Source organism: Cnephaeus nilssonii, assembly GCF_951640355.1.
Source record: "Cnephaeus nilssonii genome assembly, chromosome: 7".
In the NCBI taxonomy this organism is placed as follows: Eukaryota; Metazoa; Chordata; class Mammalia; order Chiroptera; family Vespertilionidae; genus Cnephaeus; species Cnephaeus nilssonii.
The window spans coordinates 89399000-89421599 of NC_137078.1; the positions used below are offsets into that span (position 1 = coordinate 89399000).

The following is a 22600-nucleotide window of genomic DNA, read 5'->3' on the forward strand; positions in this document are numbered from 1 at the left end:
TGCCCTTGACTGGAATCAAACCTGGGACCCCCCAGTCTGCAGGCCAATGCTCTATCCACTGAGCCAGACCAGCTAGGGCTTATGAGGTTGTTTGAAGGGGTTACAGATAAAGAACCTAGGATATACCTGGCACATAACATACTTAATAATTTTTTTTTAAAGCCCCTTTTACTAAAAACACAAGTACACCTGCACAGGGATAGTTACAGAGATCAGGAGCCACACAAAGAAAAGGAGGAGATCATTACAACAGGGATGAGGTAAACACGATGCGTGAGTGTTCAAGTTGTCTGTGCAGCCCTGGCACCAGGGCAAAAAGAGAAATCGCGTGTACCTTGAAGTGTCCAGGAATGAGTAGCTGAATCTAGGCAGGCTCTCTGCCCGAGCTCTCTCCCATCCATTCATTTCTTCTTCAGGCACTTGTTGAGAGCCTACCCAGTTCCAGACCTGGCTGGACATTCTAATCCCCTGGGTTGCTTTTAGGTAGATTTTCAAAAGTTGGGAAAAATTCACCATTTCCACTATTTTATTTTTAAAAATATATATATTTTTTATTGATTTCAGAGAGGAAGGGAGAGGGAGAGAGAGATAGAAGCATCAAAGATGAGAGAGAATCATTGATCGGCTGCCTCCTGCACGCCCCCTACTAGAGATCGAGCCTGCAGTGCGGGCGGGGCGTGTGCCCTGACCAGGAATCGAACCGTGACCTCCTGGTTCTTAGGTTGATGCTCAACCACTGAGCTACATTGGCCGGGCAATATGTGGCCTTTTGTATCTGACTTCTTTCAGTTAGCATGATGTTTTCAAGGTTCTTCCATGTCATCTGGGTTGCTTTAAAAGCAATATGAATAGGAATGGCAAACACCAGGCAGTGTTGTAAGCATTTCCCATATATTGATTCATATCATCCTCATCAGGAAACAAAGGCACAGAGAGATAAAATAACTTAGTAAACAGGGTTGCCAGATAACATACAGGATGCCCATGCAATATCTGGGGCATATTTATACTAAAAACTTATTCACTGATTATCTGAAATACAAATCTAACTGTATGCCCTGTGTTTATTTTTGCTAAATCTGACAGCTCTACTTGCAGGATTTGGACTTGGGCCGTCCAAAGCACTTGGGAGTGCTTCGCCTCACCCCTCTGGTGCTGCCTGGCTGCTCCTCCCCCGCCCCAGCGACTTTGATTTGACAGGTCTGAAGTGAGATTCCCGCATCCTTACTTTCTAAGTGCCCCAGGCGATTCCACTGGGCAGCCTGGGGATGTGTGACTCAGGGCCCGGGGAATACAGAGGTATCTGCTGGGCAGGATAGCAGCCATGCAGACCTCCCTGTGTGCCCAGTACTGGGCTAGGTGCTTAAATGCCCGCTCACATTCCTTTAAGATAGGCCTGAATGTTATCATCCCATTTGACAGGTGGGGAAACGGGGGCTCAGATAAACTAAGTCCCTTGTCTCAGGTCACACGGCGAAGAGAACCAGAATTTGGACCTCAGAACAGTATGATGTAAAAGCTGGAGTCCTTCACTCCTGCTGTCTTTTCTGTGTTTCCATGGGCCCTTGCTAATATCCATTCATTCATTTACTCATGCATTCATTCCACAAACACTTATGGCTACTCATGTGCCGGTCCCCATGGATGCTGTGGATGCAAAAGCTAATGAGCCAATCCCTGGCATTTTGGAGCTTTTAGAAGTCAAGTAGGTGGAGTAAATAAGGGCCATGAGTGCCCTGATAAAGGGGCACAGGGTGGCATAAAGGCAGGAAGGTGAGTTCTGGAGGGGTCAGTTCTGTGTGGTAGGGACGGGGGTGACCTGTACTCTGAGTCAGGAAAGATGGGGCGTTTACTGGGCAGAATGGGATAGGGCTCTCCAGGCCACGGGAGCAACATGAGTAAAGGTCTGGCAAACTGAGGAAATTGCAAAAAGTTGGACAGGCCTGGGGTTTAAGGGATTAGTGATGGATATCAAGTCCAAGTGGGGGGCAGGGAGGGACTCATCTAGGCCTACAAGGGGGCCCAGAGGGTGGGAAGTCATAGGATCCTTTGCCACTCTGTCCAGGAGGGCAGGCGGGCTCTCCCCAGGGTTGGGTGGAATTCAGGGCTTGAGGCCAGGCTAGGGTCGCACCAGACTGTTGGGCGGTCTGTCTGCAGAGTTCTTGCTCTCTTAGCTCATCGCTGCTGAGCTGTCTCCTGAGGAAAGCCCCAGCCAGGAAACTTGGGGTTTGCAGAGGCCTCAGCATATGGTGAGGGTGAGGCTCCCTTCCTGCAACCCCTCTCCGTCCCCTCTTCCCACCACCCTGCAAGGGACAACTGGTGGGGCTGAGCTGGCAAGACTGGACAGGTTCCCGGGCTGGGGAGAAGTCTGTGGGGGCCCCACCAAGGGGCACATGGGCGGTCGAGGGCTCCAGCAGTGCAGGAAGGAAAACAGCGAGAGGTGGAGGGATTCTGAAATAATAAATGTGAGAGCTGGCAGGAGCCTTCCACGTTCCCACCCAACCCCTTAGTTCCAGAGGAGGAGTCGAGCCAGGGAGGGAAGGAGACTTAGCGAGGTCAGACCAGAGGCTGGGGCTGGCCTGGGTCCTGGCTTCCAGGCCTTCCAGCTGGGCAGGGCTGGCGGTCCTTCCACACGGGTGATGCTAAGGGCAGCTGGAGAGAGCCCTGCTCTCCTCTGGCTCCTCCTGACTGGCCCAGCCTGGACGCTCAGGTGCTGGGTGTAGGGGCTTGCCCACGTGAAAACCACTTGGAGACTTTTACTCCCGAGGGTGGCTGAGGTTGGAGCAGCCTGGCAGGTATGATTAACCTGGACTCTGAGTCCCAGCGCCTTGACCCCGAAGGGTATTTAGAGTTCATGTTCGTTAGCTCAAAATTGTACAGATGGAGAAACTGAGGCCCGGGAGAAAGGAACTTGCTCAGAGGGGTTAATGGCAGAGACAGGCCTAAAATTTAGCACCCCTCTTCTCTCACAATGTCTCTGCATTGCCTCTCAAGATGCTCAACATCCACCATTAGAAAAAATATGACCTAATTTCACCTTCACAGCTATCCTTACAGAGGTAACTGGGGCTCAGGGAGGTGGGATTGACCTCAGGGTTTGCTCTAGCGTGACAGTGAGGGAGGGCTTTGGAGGCAGAGAGCTCTGTGCTTCCGAGAGCTACCTTCATGACCTTGAGCCAGTTGCCTGAGCTACCCCAGCCTCAGTTTCCTCCTCTGTCAAAGGGGGAGGATAATGACTACCTCGCAGGGTTATTGGGAGGAATAAGCGAGGTGCCTGCCCCAAAGCCAGCACTGGGTAAGTGGGCGGAGATTGGATTCCTGTTTGTAAGTGGACTCACCCTGAGAGCTTGGAATCGAGTCCTTCCTGTTGGGTGATGTGCTTTGGGCTGGGCTGGGCTGGCCTGGGCTGGGCTCAGCTCGGCTCCCATCGCCCTGTCATGCCTGGGAGACAAGGGCACCCCCTTTCTCCCACTTAGACAAGAGTCTGCAGCTGAGCCCCAGAGTTGATCTTTGTACCACAAGAATTTATCAGGTCCCTCCTCTCGTCTAGAACCTCCAGGAGCTCCGGAGGACTGGGGGGGGGGGGGGGGGGGGGGAAGGGGGCGGGGTAGCATGTAGAAGTTTTGGTTAAAACCATGGACTCCAAAGATTAACACCTTGGTTTTGAGTTTAGGTTCCACTGTTTGCTAGTTGTGCGAGCCTGGGCACAGGCCTTAACTTCCCTGGGCCTCAGTTTCCTCCTCCGTAAAGCCTCCTGGGGTGGTTGGCAGGATTACTAGTCCATGCAATACTATAAAGCGTGTCAAGTACTTAGAAAACCTGGCACGCGGTAGTGATGACAGAGAAGCATCTGTGCAGCTCTCTGTGAGCGTGGTCTCCCAGCGGGCAGTCGGGCCCCGCCGAGCCTCACTGCTCACCATTTCCCCACTGGCCCTGGCTGTTCCCCGAATGTGCTGAGCTCCCATCCAGGGACTTGGCAGAGGCACCTCTCCTCTCAGAGTCCTCTTCCCCGTCCTGCTCTGCTTTATCAGTGTCTCCTCATCCTCCCAGGCTCTGGTGCAGCATCACTTCCTCCCAGGGTGGGGTGGGCGCTCCTTGTCTGTGCCCCACACCGGTTCTCTCCTGCCCCAGGTTCTCAAGGCCTCCTCAGCCCTTAGCAAGCGTCTCCTTGCCTCCTTGTGAGCGCCTTCAGGGCAGTGCCCTGACATCCCTCTCTCCCCAACCCCTGCACATGGTGTGTGTGTGTGTGAACGAGCTCCTACTATGTGCCAGTGACTCTGTTAGAGACTTGACTCTCTGCCCCACTAGGTGGAGAGGAGCCGGTTTGCAGAATTGAGATGCTGGACACTATTAAGGGAGTGGAGCTGCGCTAGGATTGCCCGGAGGTGGGATGCTAGCAAATACTTCTCAGCCCCACCCTTTCCCCTCCTTGCTGGCCACCCAGGAAGGGCCCTGTGGGGCTCCCTGCATTTCTCTGGATCTGGTGGTTGGGCCGGTAGGTGAGAAAAAGCAAACTTAGAGCATGACACGAATAGGACACTTCATGTTTGCCTGGGCTACAGACATTCGTTATGTGATTTGATTCTCAGTGGGAGCGGGCGGGAGCTGCAGCCACTGTCATTCCCATTTTGCAGGTGCAAATTTGCCTAGAAAGGCTGGGACTCACTCAGGGTCTCAGAGCTAGTGAGGAACTGGGTCTGGAATAGAACCCTCGTCTCCTCACTCTACAGCCTGTATCCTGTGCTCTTTCTACTAAGTGTCCTCTTTGTATTGAGGCCACAGAGCTTATGGCCACCTGTAGCCAGCAGATCAGTCTTAACCCCTTCCTGTCTCCCCTCCCTGTCCCTTGCCCTCCATTGGTCATGGGCCCCCCGCTCTCAGGATGACTTCTCCAAAACCCGCTCTCTCCCATCCCATTCCTCTGTTGAAAGCCATGCCCAGACAGCTGCCCATTGAAAGGGGCCAGATCACTAAGGTGTCAAGAACTAGATTCAGGTAACTTAGTGCAGTGGTTCCCAACTGAACCTCTTGTCTTCTTTTAGTAAGTTAGTATTGTGGGAAATTTCAAACATACACAAAAGTAGACTCACCCGGGTTCAATGATTAATAATTTGCCAATCTTGTATTTTCATCTGCTATCTCTAACTTTTTTCTGATGATGGAGAATTCAGAATATTCAGAACAGAATGATGAAACCACCCCCACCACTTACCTGTAACCCAATCCTGCCTTCTCCACATCCCCACCTGCTTCCCTCACTCTCATCTTATTTTGAAGCAAATTCCAAACATCATATCATTTCATCCTTAAATATTTCAATGTGAATCTGTAGGCAGTAAGGCCTTCTTTATTTTTTGTTTTGTTTGCATAACTATAATACCATTATTGCACCCCAAAATATTAACTGTAATCCCTAAATCATCAATTACCCAGCTTTCAGATTTCCAGCCATCTCATCATTGTTGTAACTTCAAGTTTATTTTCAAGTCAGACCCATGTGTGTCCACTTGTTGACGTGTGTTTTAAGCCTCTGAAGAGTCTCTCTCCATCATCTGTGCTCTTGTTTTTTGCGGTCCACGTGTTAAGGAAACGCGGGGGCTTGTCTTGTGGTTTCATACAGTCTGTGCTTGCTGTGGCATCCCTGTGTCGTGTAACGTATCTCCATCTCCTGCCCTCCCATAAATTGGTAGTTGGATGTGGAAATGAGAAACCATGGGTTGGTTTTTTTGCATTCAACATATCATTTCATTAAATGTTCTAAGTATTTTAGTTTGCTTATTAAAATATCATTTTAATTTTCACATTGAACATGTCCACATAGTTTAATCTTCTTGTGGACGTCAGAGTCAAAGATCAAAAGAGCCAGTATTCTGCCACCTCATGGGAGGACCCCTCTATTTTAAAGTCGATTTTAGAGAGAAAGGAAGGGAGAGAGAGAAACATTGATTGGATGTCTCCCGAATGCACCCCAACCCCGGAGACTGAACTTGCAACCTGGGCATGTGCCCTGACCGGGAACGGAACCTGCGACTTCTCAGTGCGTGGGAGGATGCTCAACCAACTGAGCCACACTGGCCAGGGCAGGACCCCTTTTTAATGTCAAAGTTTCATTGACTTTCCTTCAACAGTTGTACTTTTATTCCATATATATATTGATTTCAGAGAGGAAGGAAGAGAGAGAAAGAGATAGAAACATCAATGATGAGAGAGAATCATTGATCCACTGCCTCCTGCACGCTCCCTACTGGGGATCGGGTCCACAAACCGGGCATGTGCCCTGACTGGGAATCGAACCATGACCTCTTGGTTCATAGGTTGACACTCAACCACTGAACCATACTGGCCAGGCACAACAGATGTATTTTTAGTGTTGATTAAGAAATGGAAAAGGACAGTTTGGTGGTGTGCTCAGTTGGTTGGAGCATCATCCTATACACCAAAGGGTCACGGGTTTGATTCCCAGTCAAGGCTCATACCCAGGTTATGATTTGAGGAACCAATAGATGTTTTTCTCTCTCTCTCCCTCTCCCTTCCTCTCTCTCTAAAGCCAATAAAAACACATCCCTGGGTGAAGATTTTTTAAAAAACAAACAAACAAAGAAAAGGAGCCCTGGCCATTGGTTGGAGCATCATCCTGTGCACTAAAAGGGGGTGGGCTCAATTCCAGGTAGAGTAGGTGTGGGAGGCAGCCGATAATTGTTTATCTCTCGCTCTCTCCCTTCCTCTCTCTGAGATCAATTCTGTAAGAGCCACTTCTTAGGGCCCTGGTAACTCCATGGATCTCCAGTGCCTAGGGCCCACAGACTGCTAATGAGCCAGGGAGTTATAGTCTAATAGTTTTGGTCCCAGGTCCATCTCCACCACTCTGTCTGTGTGAGCTCAGGCAATTTTCTTTACCTCTCTGGGCCTCATTAACTCATCAGCCAGAGGGGGACAAAAGCAATGACAACCTCCTTGGGATGCTGTGAGTCTTAAAGAGTGGGTGTTAGACTGCTTTACAAACCATAAAGCCCTGTACAAGATTCGGCATGTATTCCTTTTTAGTGTGTTTGCATATCCAATGAGACCTGGGGCAAGAAACTCAACTGAGCCTTCGTTTTGCAGTCTGTAAAATGAGGAAGTAGTGTTAGATTATCTCTAATATTCCGTGACTTCATCTCTCAAGGAACAACATCATGGTCCAGAGCAAAGATAACGGTTTCATCTCCTGTGCCAATTCTAGTGTAACAGGTAGAGCAGTCTTAGCAGAATGAGGAACAAACCCCAGGGTCAGTGGGAAAAAGACTGTGATTGATTAATGATCGCTGTAATGGCCATGGGATGCCACAAACGTGGTGCCTATGTCTTATAACAGTCCAAAGGAGTGAATATCTAATGGTGGAATCTAATCTGCAGCTCCCAAGGCCTTAGCTTTAGCAGCTCTGCCCTCCTTGGCTGGGTCACCATAGTAACTACAGCTGGCTCTGAGGGATCACAGGAATGAAGAATGGGTCCTATTGATGAATCCTGATGGCGGTGGGGGGTGGGGGGGCCATGCATGTGGCCTTTCCTAGCAGGACAGCTGGGCATGGCCATAGTGCTGCCATCTGTGGTCTTTTGCCTGCAGAGAAGACAAACCGGAGAGCCAGAGCAGTGTGTGTGTGTGTGTGTGCGCGCGTGCATGTGTGCATGGTTTGGGTGGAGTGGGGCAATGCCACCAGCTGGAATTCAGGCTTTGTCTAGGACCAGCCAGGCAAGGCTGTCAGAAGGCCTCCAGTTGGTTTTCCAAGTCCAGACATGTCCCTGAGGCTCTGTGTTTTACCTGTCTTTGTCCAATGCCTGCCCAGGCTCTTATGTGGAGTCATGGACTCTTAGCTTTGAGAGAAATCTAAGTGGTAGTCAATACTAATCCCAAATCCAGTGCCTGGATCATTCATTCTCCAGCACCTGAAGTCCTCCAATACTTCAAGTGATGGGAAGCTTGCTCGTTCCCAGGGATCATTTATTTTTTCTTAGGAACTTCTTCCACTGGTTGAGCTGAAATCTGTTTTTATCTCCCCAACTTCCACCTCACAATCCTGGGAATCATCCCCAGGGCCAACCTGAACAAATCTGTTTTCTCTTTGATAGAATAGCCCTTGGAGTATTTGTAGCTGAGGCCCCACCACTGTTATGAACTTCGCTTTCTTTGGATGGGTCTCTCTCTCTCTCTCTCTCTCTCTCTCTCTCTCTCTCTCTCTCTCTCTCTCTCTCTTTCTTTCTCTCTCTCTTTCTCTCTCCCTCTCTCCCCCCGTCTTTCCTCCCCAAAGTTTGAAAGGATGGTGAGAGGATATGGTAGAGGTGGTGGAGTTGGGGTTCTGGTTTAAAGCAGGTCTAGTCTCAGGATCAAAGAAGCCGTGTCCTCTAACCTTTGTGGGGCAACTTGTTGGTATGGAAGGAACATTGGCTGTGGATTGGCCAGACCTCGGTTTAAATTAGGACTCTGCCATTGTTCAGTATTCTGTGACCTGGGCATACCTGGACATGTTCTTTCCCTTGGTCGCTCTGTCTCTAAAATTTGAATGATGATGCCTATCTCAAAGGGTGACTGGGAGAGTGACAAATAACATTCCTGGCACAGCCAGCACTCCGGATGTATAATATCTTGCACTCTGTGGCTGCCCAGTGGCAGAGGTTTCAAGGCTGCTGCCCTGTACCTGTGGTTCACACATCTTGTTGAGCAGGATCATTGGAGGGTGGAGGGGGTGGGGAGAGTTATCTTTAATTAGCTCAAGGAAAGTTAAGAAATTCCTAAACCAAATTGAGTTTAATTTTGAAATAGATAACATTATTGGCTACCAAATTATCCTATGTAATAAAAGGGTAATATACAAATCGACCGAATGACAGAATGACCGGTCGCTATGATGCACACTGACCATCAGGGGGCAGACACTCAATGCAGGAGCTGCCCCCTGGTGGTCAGTGTGCTACCACAGGGGGAGCTCTGCTCAGCCACAAGCCGGGCTGACAGCTGGCAAGTGCAGCAGGGGTGGCAGGAGCCTCTCCTGCCTCCGCTGCAGTGCTAAGGATGTCTGATGCCGTCAGTCGGACATCCCCCAAGGGCTCCCGGACTGCTAAAGGGTGCAGTCCTGGCTGAGGGACCGCCCCCCGCACCAGTGCACGAATGTTGTGCACTGGGCCTCTAGTAGCGTTATAAGCACTTCACCTATGTGAATTCATTGAATCTTCCTATGTAGTAGGAACTATTATTATCCTCATTTTATGAACAGGGAAATTGAGGCACAGAGAGAACACATAGCAAGTACCTAAGGAGCTAATATTAAAAACCAGGCAGTTTGGGGCCAGCCCTATACTCTTAGCAGTGATGATTTACTGCATCTCTGAGGGGTAGAATTAGACCAGTGATTCCCAAACTTTAGTATGCATCAGAATCACCTGGAAGGCTTGTTAAAACACAGTATTTCTGGGCCCACCCCAGATTTTCTGATTCAGCTAGAGAATTTGCATTTGTAACATATTCCCAGGTGATGTTGATGCTGCTGGTTCAGGGACCCCCCACTTTGAGAACAACTGTTGGGGGTTAAATGGACCCACCTAAATCCAGACCTGATTCCCCCTCCTCCCTAACTTATCCAGGCTCAGGCATGGGAAATAACGGCTGATCTCACACAGAGGCAGAAAACAAACCACAGTAAGAATCATACTAATTTTTTCCAAATGCCTCAAGCTTTGGCACATGTCTGCGATCTCATGTGAGTCTCATAGTAACTCTGTGAGTTAAGCGGAAAATGGATTTTTTCCCCCCATGTTATATTATTTTTCTCCCATTTTAAAGAGGAGGAGATTTGGAGAACTGACTGGGCTATTATCTTGCAGGGAGATTATTTTGGGGAGACTGGGGCTAGCACCTCAGCTTGTGACACATCACTGCAAACGTTCTGGACACCTCTGTGCCTTTCCCCAAATACCTTCCCATCCCCAGGCTATGACCAGAAGTTCCTCCTTAAAATATTTTTCTTTATAAATAAACTCTTGTAAAAAGCATTTTTCTTTATCTCAAGTCTTTGCCGATTGTATCAGAGAGGATAAATGATTCATACCCCAGTGTAAATGATTTTCAGGTATTTTCTTGAGAAGAGGGTGATTAGAATTCTCCCCTCTTGAAGGAAGGCCATGCCTGGATGAAAGAGGCACCAATAGATTCCTGTTGGAATGAATGAATACATTTTTTAAAAATATATATTTTATTTATTTTTAACAGTGAGGAAGGGACAGGGAGAGAGCCAGAAACATCGATGAGAGAGAAACATCGATCAGCTGCCTCCTGCACACCTCCCACTGGGGATGTGCCCACAACCAAGGCACATGCCCTTGACCGGAATCGAATCTGGGACCTTTCAGTCCATAGGCCGAGGCTCTATCCACTGAGCCAAACCGGTCAGGCTGAATGAATAAATTAATGAATGAGCGAACTATGTTAATCACCTTGCCCATTGTAAAAAATTTCTTTGTTTTTTCTTTCTTTCTTTTGTGTGTGTGTGTGTGTGTGTGTGTTTCCCAGTTTTGTTTTTTCATTTATTTTTATTTTTATTTTTTTTACTGATTTTTAGAGAGAGAGGAAGGGAGAAACATCGATGTGAGTGCAAAACATTGTTCAGCTGCCTCCTGCACACCTCCTACTGGGGCTCAAGCCCAAAATCTTTCAGCGCACGGGAAGACGCCCAACCAGCCAAACCACATTGGCTAGGGCTTCTTGCCCATTCTTCCCAGAGCAAGCCTCTCTGCTCTAGCAGTCCTACCATTACACCCAGTGCTCCCTATGCTGCCTCCCAGTACAGTCAGTCTCTTCGTTTCTTTTCTTCCTGTCCAGTCCTAGAGTCAAGCATCGTAGCTTAAGGGAAGCCTTCCCTGCTCTTCCTAAGCAGACACGGCTCTGCTTCTCGTGGGCTCCCTGGTACCTAATCACACTGTTTTACCAGTACCTTTTACTTGGCTCTTTCTCACCCCTCAGATAGTGATGTCCCGAGAGCTGAGATTGTGTCTCTTACACAGGGTATGAATGCATAGCAGGCACTCAGTAACTAGCTGAATGAATGAATGAATGGCTGTGTGAACATCAGTAGGGACAGAAATGGTATCTTTCTGGGAAGCCATTTCCTGATTTATGTCTGACAAAGCTATCAAGGGGCAGTTTGTAGGTGATTAAGGTGACACATCCGCCTGTACAGAGATAGAATATTCAATGTAACAGGAGCTGGAGAGTTACCAGAAACCAGGGCAGCTCTTCCCTTCTACCTTTCGGTGGCAGCATGGGTCTCATGCTTCTTCCTACATATCTGCTTTGTTCTTTTCCTTTGCATGGTGGGCAAGGTTTCCCAGCTTAAGCACTTTCAGTCAGTTAGCTAGCTTCCCAGAGCCCAATTCCAAATTCCTTGGAGAGAGAATTGAATTGGCCTACTTTGGTTCAAGTGTCCACCCTGGTCCAGTCAACTCTAGAACAAACAAGGCAGCAAGGGTTCGCCTCTAGAGAAGAGGAAGGCAGTTTTCAGAAAATGGATATCGTGGGATGGAAAGACTCTCCAAAAGGCATCTAGAGCATGGACTTAGACCTCTCAGGTCCGTGCCCAGGCCTTTGCAAACTGTCATTCATTTAGGTAAACAATTTTGAACATCTTCTGTGTGCTAGGCACACAGATCTACCTTCTAGAGCAAGCATGTCAAACTCGCAGCCCGCAGGCTGCATGCCTCATTTATTTGGCCTGTTTTAGCCTTTGAGTTTGACATGCTTGTCCTAGAGGGTTTTCTAAATCTCTTTGGAATTTGTTCACATCTTTACCTTGTACTGTCTTTTGGAGTGAAGTCATAGCTCCTTAAGTTGATCACCTCTGAGCTTTCCCTTTTCAAGTTTCAAGGTGGGGATCAAGGGCTTTGGTGGACATGTGTCTCCCCATCCGGGTCTTTGGGAGCTATAGAGATGTCATGTCCTCTCCCCTTGGTCTCCCAGTAAAAAGAGTCTTAGTTCTTTAGCTGATTAAACAATGACCCAATCTCCCTAAGTCCTTGACTCTCTTTCTTGTCTTGTGATGGGCTTCCACTGGCCCCGAACATGAAAGTATCTCAAGTTCATACTCGGGGAGGAGAATATTAGGTTTCTAATCCATATAGGAAAAATACCCAGGATTTGATGGACCTTTTTATCACCAGCAGCAGCTGCTGATAATGATCATAGGTTCTATTCACTGAGGACACACTTTGCTTAACACCATGTAAACCCTTTATGTGCATCATCTCCTACAAAATAATCCTCGTACCAACCCTGAGAGGTAGGCACTGTTTCCTCTCTTTTGCAGATAGCTGATCAGGAGCTCAGAGACAATAGGCAACTTGCCCAAGGTCACACAGCATCTGGGCAGTGGAGCTGGGCTTCAAAATCAGACCCCCTCCCTCCAGAGGCTTCCCACGTGCCAGAAGCTCCCGAGCACACGTCACAGGGCCTCTAAGCTCTGCCCTGTGCATGCCCTCTGTGAGCATTGTTTACAGTCCTTGCAGACACCATTCCAACGTGTTTGCTAACTCTTGTCACGTTGCAGTAACTCTTTGGCGATGAAACTCTGATCCCATTTAGTCGCTGGACAAAACAGGTGGGGCTGGGGTCAGGGCGGGGCCGTGGAGGGAGCACTGTCATGGGGCACCCCTGGATGCCCAGCCTTGCTGCCTGCCCACTATTGGACTCCGGGCATGGCCCTCCCGTCTCTTGGCCTCAGATTCCTAATCTGTGGCTCTGTGGGCCCTTTGCAACCCTAACATTCCAACTTAACTATATATTTCATGAGGGTTTCATGAGGTTGGCAGCTTCCACACCCCACTGAAAGAGGGGTGGTTTCCATATGGGGTGAGCTCACCTAGAGCATGGGAGGCTGGCTTCTTACCATATCTTCCGGCCTTCCCCAGTCTGCTGTTTGTCCTACAGCCCCTGGACTTAGAGGTGGCCCTGATGTCGTCCCACCAGTTCTCTCCAGTGGGGTGTTGAGTGTGTCCCCTCTGATCTCACTGCCCACCCATGGTGTCCCGCCCTTGCCTCCTCATCCTCACATGGCTGCTTATTGAGCCAGGGATTTTGGGAACAAGCATTCCCCCATCATGTCTTTTTTATTAAAAATATATTTTTATTGATTTCAGAGAGGAAGGGAGAGGGAAGAGAGATAGAAACATCAATGATGAGAGAGGATCATTGATTGGCTGCCTCCTGCATGCCCCCTACTGGGGATCCAGCCCAAAACCCGGGCATGTGCCCTTGACCGGAATCGAACACGGGACCCTTCAGTCCACAGGCCAATGCTCTATCCACTGACCGAAACATGCCAGGGCCCCCATCATGTCTTTCAAGAATGTAGAGATGTCCACGTTCTCTCTCTGGTCCTTTGCTAAACATTTTGTACAAATCCATAAAATCATTCATTCCCTCAGCAACTCCTCGAGTCCACAGTATCATCCCTACTTTGCAGACCAGGCAGCCAAGGCTCAGAGAAGATAACAGATTTGTCTAGGTGGGCACACTGGTTAGTGCCAGAGTTGAGAGTCAAGCCAGGCCTGGCATGTCCCACTACACTACACGTCTCGGGACCGCGACGTTCACTCAGCCTGCGTTGGAATCGGGGAGAATCTGCGGGCCTCCTGGAGTGGGGGACTGGTCCATGGTTTTCTGGGTAGAAGAGGGTGATCTGTTTATGTTGGGGGAGGTTGTAGCGGAGAAAACTATTTTTTTCCTTTTAATATATTTTTATTGATTTCAGAGAGGAAGGGAGAGAGAGAAATATCAATGATGAGGGAGGATCATTGATCGGCTGCCTCCTGCATGTCCCCTACTGGGGATGGAGCCCATAATCCAGGCATGTGCTCTGACCGGAAATCTAACCGTGATCTCTTGGTTCATAGGTCAAACCACTTAGCCACACCGGCCGGGCTGGAAACTCTATATGTGTGTTTGGAGGGTGGGATCATGGAGTCAGGCCCCTCCCCCCCACCCCATCTGGGCATGCCTGAACCTCTGTCCACATTTGCTTCCAGATGCTGGAGGGAGATCAGGCCATCCTGCAGAGAATAAAGAAGGCCGTGCGAGCCATCCACAGCTCTGGCCTTGGTGAGTGAGCCCGCGCGATGCCTAGCCTGGCCAGGCAGCCCCTTCCCCAGCCCCAGCCTGGAGCTAACTCTGAGCTCCCTTCCCTGTCTCCACAGGCCATGTGGAGAACGAGGAGCATTACCGAGAGGCCGTGGAATCCTTAGGCAATAGCCACCTGTCCCAAAACAGTCATGAGTTGTCCACCGGCTTCCTGAACTTGGCCGTGTTCACCCGCGAGGTGGCCGCACTCTTCAAGAACCTGGTGAGGCCCCTAATCCCTCCTCAGGCAGCCCCCAGCCCAGGCTCAGGGTAAACCTCGTGGAACCCTTCTCCCAGGTTATCATTGACCTCTAGTCTCCCTTACCTCTGACCCATGACCTGAGATCCCTTTCTAGTTCTGACCTGCCTTTGCATTCTTCTTCCGCTCTGACGTCTCACCCACATCTTCTCTCTTTGTCTCTCTCCCTTCCTTTCTCTCTGCCCTCCTCTATGTCTTCTGTGGTGACTGCCCCGGAGCAGAGGGGGTCTCACAGTGGGGAAGAGACCCACCGAGGGAGGGCTCCCTGGAGGAGGCTGGGGAGAAGGGGGGGGCACACTTCGGGGTTCCTGTTTATGCCCCCACCAATCCTCAACCCTCTTTGTCCTCCGCTTTCCCAACCTCAAAGCCTGGACCCTGCCTTGTCTCCACAAGCCTCTCAGCCCTGCACGGGGCCCAGGGGCCTCAGGTTCCTTCCTGAGGCTGCCTCCTCCCCTGTCCTTGAGTCCCTGCCTCGAGGCCACCGAGGTACAAGCTCTTCCCTGTGGAGGCCTGATTCTCGGTAACTTGCGTGTTAACTTATTAATCCTGGAGCACAGCTCCGTGGGGTTGGTTGTTCTCTTGTCCCCAATTCACAGGCCAGGAAACCAAGACATGAGTTAAGCAATTGCCTGAGGTCAGACAGCTGGATTTGACCCTAGGTTGTCTGGCTCCAGCGTCTGACCACAGGCCTGGCTCTGCCCCTTCCCAGGAAAGCCCCTCGCCCTCCAGGCTTCCGTGGACCGGCTCTCGTGGCTGGAGTCCCACCAGTGCCCTCCAGGGCTTGCAGGGCCACATCTCCAAGAAGCACTTAGTGGTTAAGTTCCTGGATCTCGGGCTTAGACTGGGCCTCGAATCCCTGCTCTGCTGCTCACGAGGCGTGTGTGACCCTGGGTGAGTCACTCAATCGGCCTGAGCCCCAGGTGTCTCCTCTGTAAAACCGGGATAGTGATGGCACCCCCCCCCCCCCACACACACACACAGAGCTGTAATGGGGATCACATGAGTAAGGGCTCCGTAAGTGTTAGCTACTATTGCCATCTGTCAGTATAGCTCTTTGTGTAGCATTGCCTCGCACGCTGGCCTACACACAGAGGCCTTTCACGGTGTTTGAGTTGAGCCGAATTAGTGACCTCCTTTGTCGCTACCTCTCTTTCCCTTCTGCCACTCACGCGGATGTGTGCTGAGGGTCTGCCCTGTGGTAGGCATTGTACCAGGAGTTGGTAACAAAGGAGAGAGTCAGGCTCTGCCTCAGAGAGCCACAGTCTAGTGGGGGAGACAGGAACTGACACGTGGGCTGATACCAAGTAATGCCAGCGTGGCACAAACTCAAGGATCCAGCAGGTTGGTCTGAGTAGTGCTGCCATGGTTCAGAAAAGGGGAGGCCAGCGTAGGCCACAGGCAGGAGTGGTCAGGAAGGCTTCCTGGAGGAGGGGGGCCTGGGCTGTACCTTGAAAGGTGGGCTGAAATATTAGACAGGCCGTTGAGGTTGCCAAATAACAGAAACTCCACCCAAACTGGGTTAATTTTTAAAAGGGGAATTCATTGGCCCCTGTAATGGAAAGTCCGGGAGTGCTACTGGCGTGAGGCTCCTCCTTTCTCTTTGATGGTTTCTCCTGTCTCTGTTCAGTGTCAGATCTTATTGGGAGAAAGATTGCATCTTTCTCTAGCCTTTCTCCCATGGCAGTAAAGTCCCAGAAAGGATCTGATTGGCTGGCTTGAGTCACATGTCTGTTCCTGATCCAACTCCTGTGGCCCAAAGATGGGGTACTCTCTGGTCAGCTCTGACTCCTCTGTTCTCCCCCATGTGATCACAGGGGAGACTGGGGCTTAGACTGGGGCCTCCAATCCCTGCTCTGCTGCTCACTAGGTGTGTGACCCTGGGTGAGTCACTCAATCCGCCTGAGCCCCTGGGCACGACAGGAGGACTTCAGAGAGTCAGAGAGGGGAGGGACGGTGCTCCTGGCAAAAGGACGCAGATGGGACTGATCGTGGACCTCCCTGGGGCAGTGAGGTGCTGAGGCCGACTGCACCACCCCCTTCTACCTTCCCATCTTTGCATCTTTCTCTCCCCTGCTTCTTTGACCCCCAGCGATGTCCTTTGCCTCAGGATGCTTCCCTGTACTCAAGCCCGTTGGGGCTGGACAGATAGTCACCCAAGGTCTCTGCTTTTTCCAGGTTCAGAACCTGAACAACATTGTCTCTTTCCCGCTGGACAGTCTGTTGAAGGGGCAACTAAGGGATGGGCGACAGGTGAGTTTCCATGTGGAGGGGAGGAAGGGTACCCAGAGGTGGTGAGATACAGCAAGACCGGGGTGGGCAGGGGACCACAGGGGAGGCCAAGCAAGGCGGTCACAGTAGAAGTACTGACCCCATATTGCTGATCCTTGGGGGACAGGAGGACCTGGCTCTGGGGTTAGCCCCGGGTGGCTGGCCTACTGTCTGCCAGGGCCCTATGTGGAATAGCTCATGGAATTCTTACAGCCTGAGGAGGTGGGTTCTGGAGGTACCATCACCCCCCTTTTGCAGTTGAGGAAACCCAGGCCCAGGCAACCTGCTTACAGTGTACACAGTGGTCAGTGGGGGAACCAGTGTGGGATCCCGACTCCCGACTCCCATGCTCGGCTGCTCTCTGCACCTGGCGGCTCCTGGCTTGAGGCAGAGTGGATGGAGCTCAAGGCGGACAGTGATCTCCCCGGAGAGGCTGCCCTGGAAGGTCCAGGCAGGAGCTGTCCTCCCCCCAGAGGCTTCCCTCCTTGCCCCAGGCTAGACTCCAGACTGGGAACCACCCAAACCAGACGGGCAGCTTTTCACCTGGCTGACTGGGGCGCCGGAAGTCAGGGCTGTGCTGAGGGTGTGAGCCGCTGGGCCCAGGCAAACTAGGCCAGGGATCAGCCAGGCCTCACCGGCTTGCTGTGTGACCTTGGGTAGGAGACCAGAGGGGACACTTTTTAGCTTCTCCGTGTTTCTGTTCCTCCACCGAATACCAGGATGATCTAGTACCAGGAAGGAGAGAATGGTGGGGTAAAGTTGGGGGCGGTGGGGGGGTGTCTGACCTCCATCCTCCCCATCCTTATCCTCATGGTGATCTCTATCATTTGGGGGCAGACCCCCAAAATCTCCCCACAGCCCGGGCCTGGGCCCACCAAACCCAGCTGATTCTTGGCAACTGTGGGAAGAGGTCAGGTGGGAGAAGGGGCTCAGCCCTGAGAAATAGGGTCAGTTTCTATTGGGGGGTGGGGGGACAGGTTTACAGTCAGGGCTATGGGGGCAGGGGCTGGTTGGAGTATGTCTTGAACAGCATAGGGGAGCACAAAAGTGCAGGGTTCCCCTAAAGGAAGCAAAGTGTGCTGTTGATTCCACACCCCAGGTTCCCTTTGGGCAAATTGTTCTTTTTAAACCACAGGATTCCAAAAAACATCTGGAGAAGGCGTGGAAGGACTATGAAGCCAAAATGTAAGTGGCTGCGGCCAGGTGGTTTGTCCAGGAGAGTGACCCTTACGTTGCAACAGGAGGCTGGACCGGGGAGGAACCTAACCACTGCCGGGACATGTCACCCAAAAGCACACGGCATCTTGCTCTCTAGCGGTGTTTACGGGAAGTGGGGGTGGTGGTGGTGGGGGTGGTTTATGAGCAGGCCTAACTGTAGTCTGGGGGTTGAACCACAGACCGCCAAAGGGGAGCTATTGTGAAGGGACCTCAGAACACTGCTCTTAGAGACCCAGCTGCTCGGTGGTGCCAAGTGTGCAGAGACAGAGAGGATCTACCATTTCCTGAACGCCTCCATATGCTGGTCATTTAACCCTCACAACCACCCAGCCCCGGGAGGGAGATGTTAGCATCCCAACGAACAGAAAAGGAATTGGAGACTCAGAGAGGTTAAGTCGCTTTCCCAAGGCCACACAGCTAGGCCGAGCTTGGGTTCATGTTCCCTGATCCTTTTTCTGCAATACCACGTGGTATCTATAACCATTTAATTGGAAGAGAGGAGGAAAGGAAGTTGATGTCATACCCTGGCCTCTTGTGCACACCACCAATGACATCATGGGGGCAAAAGGAGCCTCGAGGCAGAGTGGAGCTCCAAGGTGACAGAAGGTCATGGTTCGATTCCAGGTCAGGGCACATGCCGGCAGCACAGTAATTTTATCGTCTGGTTTCTGCATGGTTGAGCATCTACCTAGGAACCAGAAGGTCATGATTCGATTCCCGGTCAGAGCACATGACTGGGTTGCAGACTAGATCCCCAGTAGGAGGCATGCAGGAGGCAGCCGATCAATGATTCTCTCTCATCATTGATGTTTCTATCTCTCTGTCCCTCTCCCTTCCTCTCTGAAATCAATATATATATATATATATATATATATATATATATATATATATATATATATATATTTAAAAAGAGTGGGGGAAGGAGGAACTACCAAAAACTAGGAGGAAAATCTTTAATTTCCAAGGCTAAAGTATTAACATCTTTCTGTTTTTCTATATATAAAGAAATAGTTTTATAAAACTGAGATCATAGTCATAGTGCTTTGTGATCTTTTTCGTGCTTAAAAGTGCATCTCTCTACATCGTTACATATTCTTATACAATGTCACTTAAATGGTGCAAGGTGTGCCACCATCTGCATAACCCACAAGGTATTTCATCCCCCCCTGTCATTGGGGAAACATCCTTGGAACTAAATCTTTGTTCCCACCCCTAATTATTTCTGTAGGTTCAATTCCAAGAAGTAGATTCTGGAGCTTTATTGTTCCAGCTCCCAGAGCCATGGAGAGGGACCGCCCCAAGTCTGAATGAAGGTCATGACTGCTCCCTCCACCAGCATCTCCATTTACACTCCAGCTGTGGGTGTAGATTCTGTGGCCACAGGTGTGGGAGCTATGGTGGGCGTGGCCATCTGCTCTCATCAGAGGTGTGGATACAGATTATGTTTTTATTTATAGTTTGGTGTGGGTCACATGGCCTTCCTGAGTGGCCTTGACTAAGCCTTAGCCTTTCAGGGCGTTGTCTACCGAATGGGAAGAATGAACCCTACCCTGTTGACTTTCCCCAAGAAGCTCTGCTTTTACCAGGTTTATATACGGAGCTTGCCTATAAGGTTACATTTAAAGAAAAGATTCTGTGTAATTGATGGCGGAAAGGGCTTGGCTGAGATTATTTAGTGAGTTGTCAATAGGGCCTGGTCTAGAACCCAGAGCTTCTTAGTCCAGTGTTCTTCCTGCCATGCTATGTGGTCTCCTGGCTTTTGACATGCATGTTACATAGGTTGAGCTACATGTCCTGGCACAGGTATCTATATCTATATATCTATCTGTGTGTTTATTGATTTTTAGAGAGAGAGAAAGGGACAGGGATAGAGAGATAGAAACATTGATGACAGAGAAACATCAGCGATTAGCTGCCTCCTGCACACCCCCCACTGGAGATCAAGCCTGCAATCTGGGTATGTGCCCTGAACAGGAATCAAACCGGTGATCTCTAGGTTTCTGGGTTGACATTCAACCACTGAGCCCCCCTGGTATATTTCTTTTTATGAGTGTTCCAGGTACAGCTAGCTATTGATGAGTAATTACACCTCTCTCTCTCTCTCTCTCTCTCTCTCTCTCTCTCTCTCTCTCTATATATATATATATATATATATATATATATATATATATATATATATATAATATATATATATATATATAGTATATTTTTATCGATTTCAGAGAGGAAGGGAGAGGGAAGAGAGAGGATCATTGATTGGCTGCCTCCTGCACGCCCCCTACTGGGGATCGAGCCCGCAATCCGGGCTTGCGCCCTTGACCAGAATCAAACCTGGGACCCTTCAGTCCTCAGGCTGACACTCTATCCACTGAGCCAAAATAGCTAGGGCCACCTCATTCCTACAAACCAGTCTTGGCAGCAGCTGGAAGGGCCCGGGGTCCTGATAGCACCTGTGTGATACCACCAGCCGTCTCATCCCTGGGCTGCTCATGTAGGAGGAGGGATCCCCTCTCCAGCTGGGGCCGCTGAGAAAGGCACCCCAGGTCCTGTGCAGGGGCCACGTTTGTCTAGGCTGTTCCATGGGCAGGACTGTTTCCTCATCGGCAAATGGGGCTAGTGATACTTTACAGGGTTGACAGGGGATGAAATGAGTGCAGTGCCCATGAAGCACCTGGCCCTGCAGTTCAACAAGTATTTCTTGGCCATCTTTCTGAGCCAGAACCAGGACCAGAAGAACACAGCAAGGCGCCGAGAGGCAGGAGCCCAGGCCTCTGCTCCCAGCATCTCCCCTGGCCAGCTTGGGATCGTGGGCAATCACTTCCCTTGTCCGGGTCTCAGCTTCATCATCTGACCACGATCTATCAAAAAGGACACTGTGACTGTCACCCGCTGGGGGAAGGCAGGAAGGAGGGATGGAACGAATCTGAGCAGAGTGTTGGGTACCAGCGCCATCCCCAGGGCTCTAGCACCAGATAGACCTGGGTTCAAATCCTGCTCTACCACTTAGCTGTGACTTAGCATCTCGGGCCTCTCATCTGTAAAATGGGGGATTGCTTTAGTGCTTAAAAATAATAATTAGTGATGATAGCAGCTAGTACTTATACTAAAGAGCTGCCTGTGCACCAGACACGTGATGAACCCTTTACATCTGTTATCAGATGTATTGCCCTTGGCAGGGAGAGGTGCTGTTCTTATCCCCAATCTATAGGTAAGTCGTGAGGGAGAAAACCACCACAGTCCCCGCCTTGGTGGATCCCCCACGTTTTATAAGCAAGAAGAGAGGTGGCTCAGTAAACAGTGAAGCACAGAGTGACAGTACCATAATCGGCACAGCGGAGGCAGAAAAGGCAGGTGGTTTTGTTCGGGCGGAGGGAAGGGTGGTTGGAACAGGCATCACAGGAGAGGTGGTTCAAGGTCAGGCTGGTGGGTGCATGATCCGTTTTGATCCCCATCTTCCTCCTCCATGACCTCCTTCCCCCCTCCCCTATCTGTTCCCCATTTCCTGAATGGTATTGCTGTCATCCCCTTCTCCAGTTACCTCGGTCTTCCCAGTAACTAGCAATTAAGCACTTTTCTTTTTTTTTTAGAGAGAGAGTGGAAGGGAGGGGGAGAGACAGAGAGAGAGAAACATCGATGTGAGAGAGCCCCAACCAGGGCCGGGGATCGAGCCTGCAACCATGGTACTTGCCCTTGACCGGAGTCTAGCCCAGGACCCTCCAGTCCGCAGGACCGATGCTCTGGTCACAGCCAAACCGGCGAGGGCACAATTCAGCACTTTTTCGCTCACTAGTTCTTTTTACTCCTCTGCTGCCACTCCATTCAAGGGAAAGAAGAACCATCCTAACATTTGAAATGTTTACAAACATTGGTGACCCTTTGAGGACAGGGAAGGACTGGGAGCTGTTATTTTATGGATGGGTTGGGTGGTGGAATAAAAATCACTCCCCAGCTATTAGTATGAGGTGTCTCAGGTCATACTGGGTGACTATGTCAGACTTGTAGGGTAAACCTCTGTAAATTACCAGAGCTGATGCTGAGGGACAGAGCTGGTAATTCACAAAGTTGTGTATAATACTTTACAGCTTATCTTCATCCTAAACTCACTAACTCTGTCCTTTAATCTCCACTAGACCCTGTATTTAGAATATCGAATAAATAACTAAAGAAGTACCCTATACTAAAAAGATTATCACCAATAGTTCTTATTTAATCATTAGTATCATTATTATCATCATAATCCTGCCATTTATTGAAGGTTTACCATATGCCAGGGACTATACTAAATGTTTCTCATGTAATCATATCATCTGAGCACTAGGCAGTATTAGTCGCATTAAAAAAAAATACATTTTTATTGATTTTAGAGAGAGAGGAAGGGAGAGGGATAGAGAGATGGAAACATCGATGAGAGAGAGAGAGACATCGATCCTGCATGCCCCCCACTGGGAATCAAGCCCGAAACCTGGGCATGTGCCCTGACCAGGAATCGAACTAGGAACCTCTTGGTTCATGGGTCAATGCCCAACCACTGAACCACATCGGCCAGGCTAGTCTCATTTTTGAGATGGAGAAACTGAAGCTTAGAAAGATTTGTGAAGGTTAAGGAAGGGAGGGAGCTGCCATTCAGATCCAGAGTCCACATTTCTAGCCACTGAACTATATGGTGACTTCCTTTCTGTCCATTTACTCTGCAGCAGGCATCTTTCCAGGCCACC

The 22600-nt window shown here is 50.0% G+C and overlaps 1 protein-coding gene across 1 annotated transcript in view; it reads left to right on the top strand.

Moving 5' to 3' along the window:
• The window catches only part of ASAP3 (ArfGAP with SH3 domain, ankyrin repeat and PH domain 3), a 42160-nt gene that overhangs the window by 5468 nt on the left and 14092 nt on the right, over positions 1-22600 (top strand). The window contains 4 exon segments of the mRNA XM_079777644.1: positions 14050-14122; positions 14218-14363; positions 16575-16649; positions 17803-17852. Of these exon segments, the coding sequence (XP_079633770.1) occupies positions 14050-14122; positions 14218-14363; positions 16575-16649; positions 17803-17852 (344 nt within the window).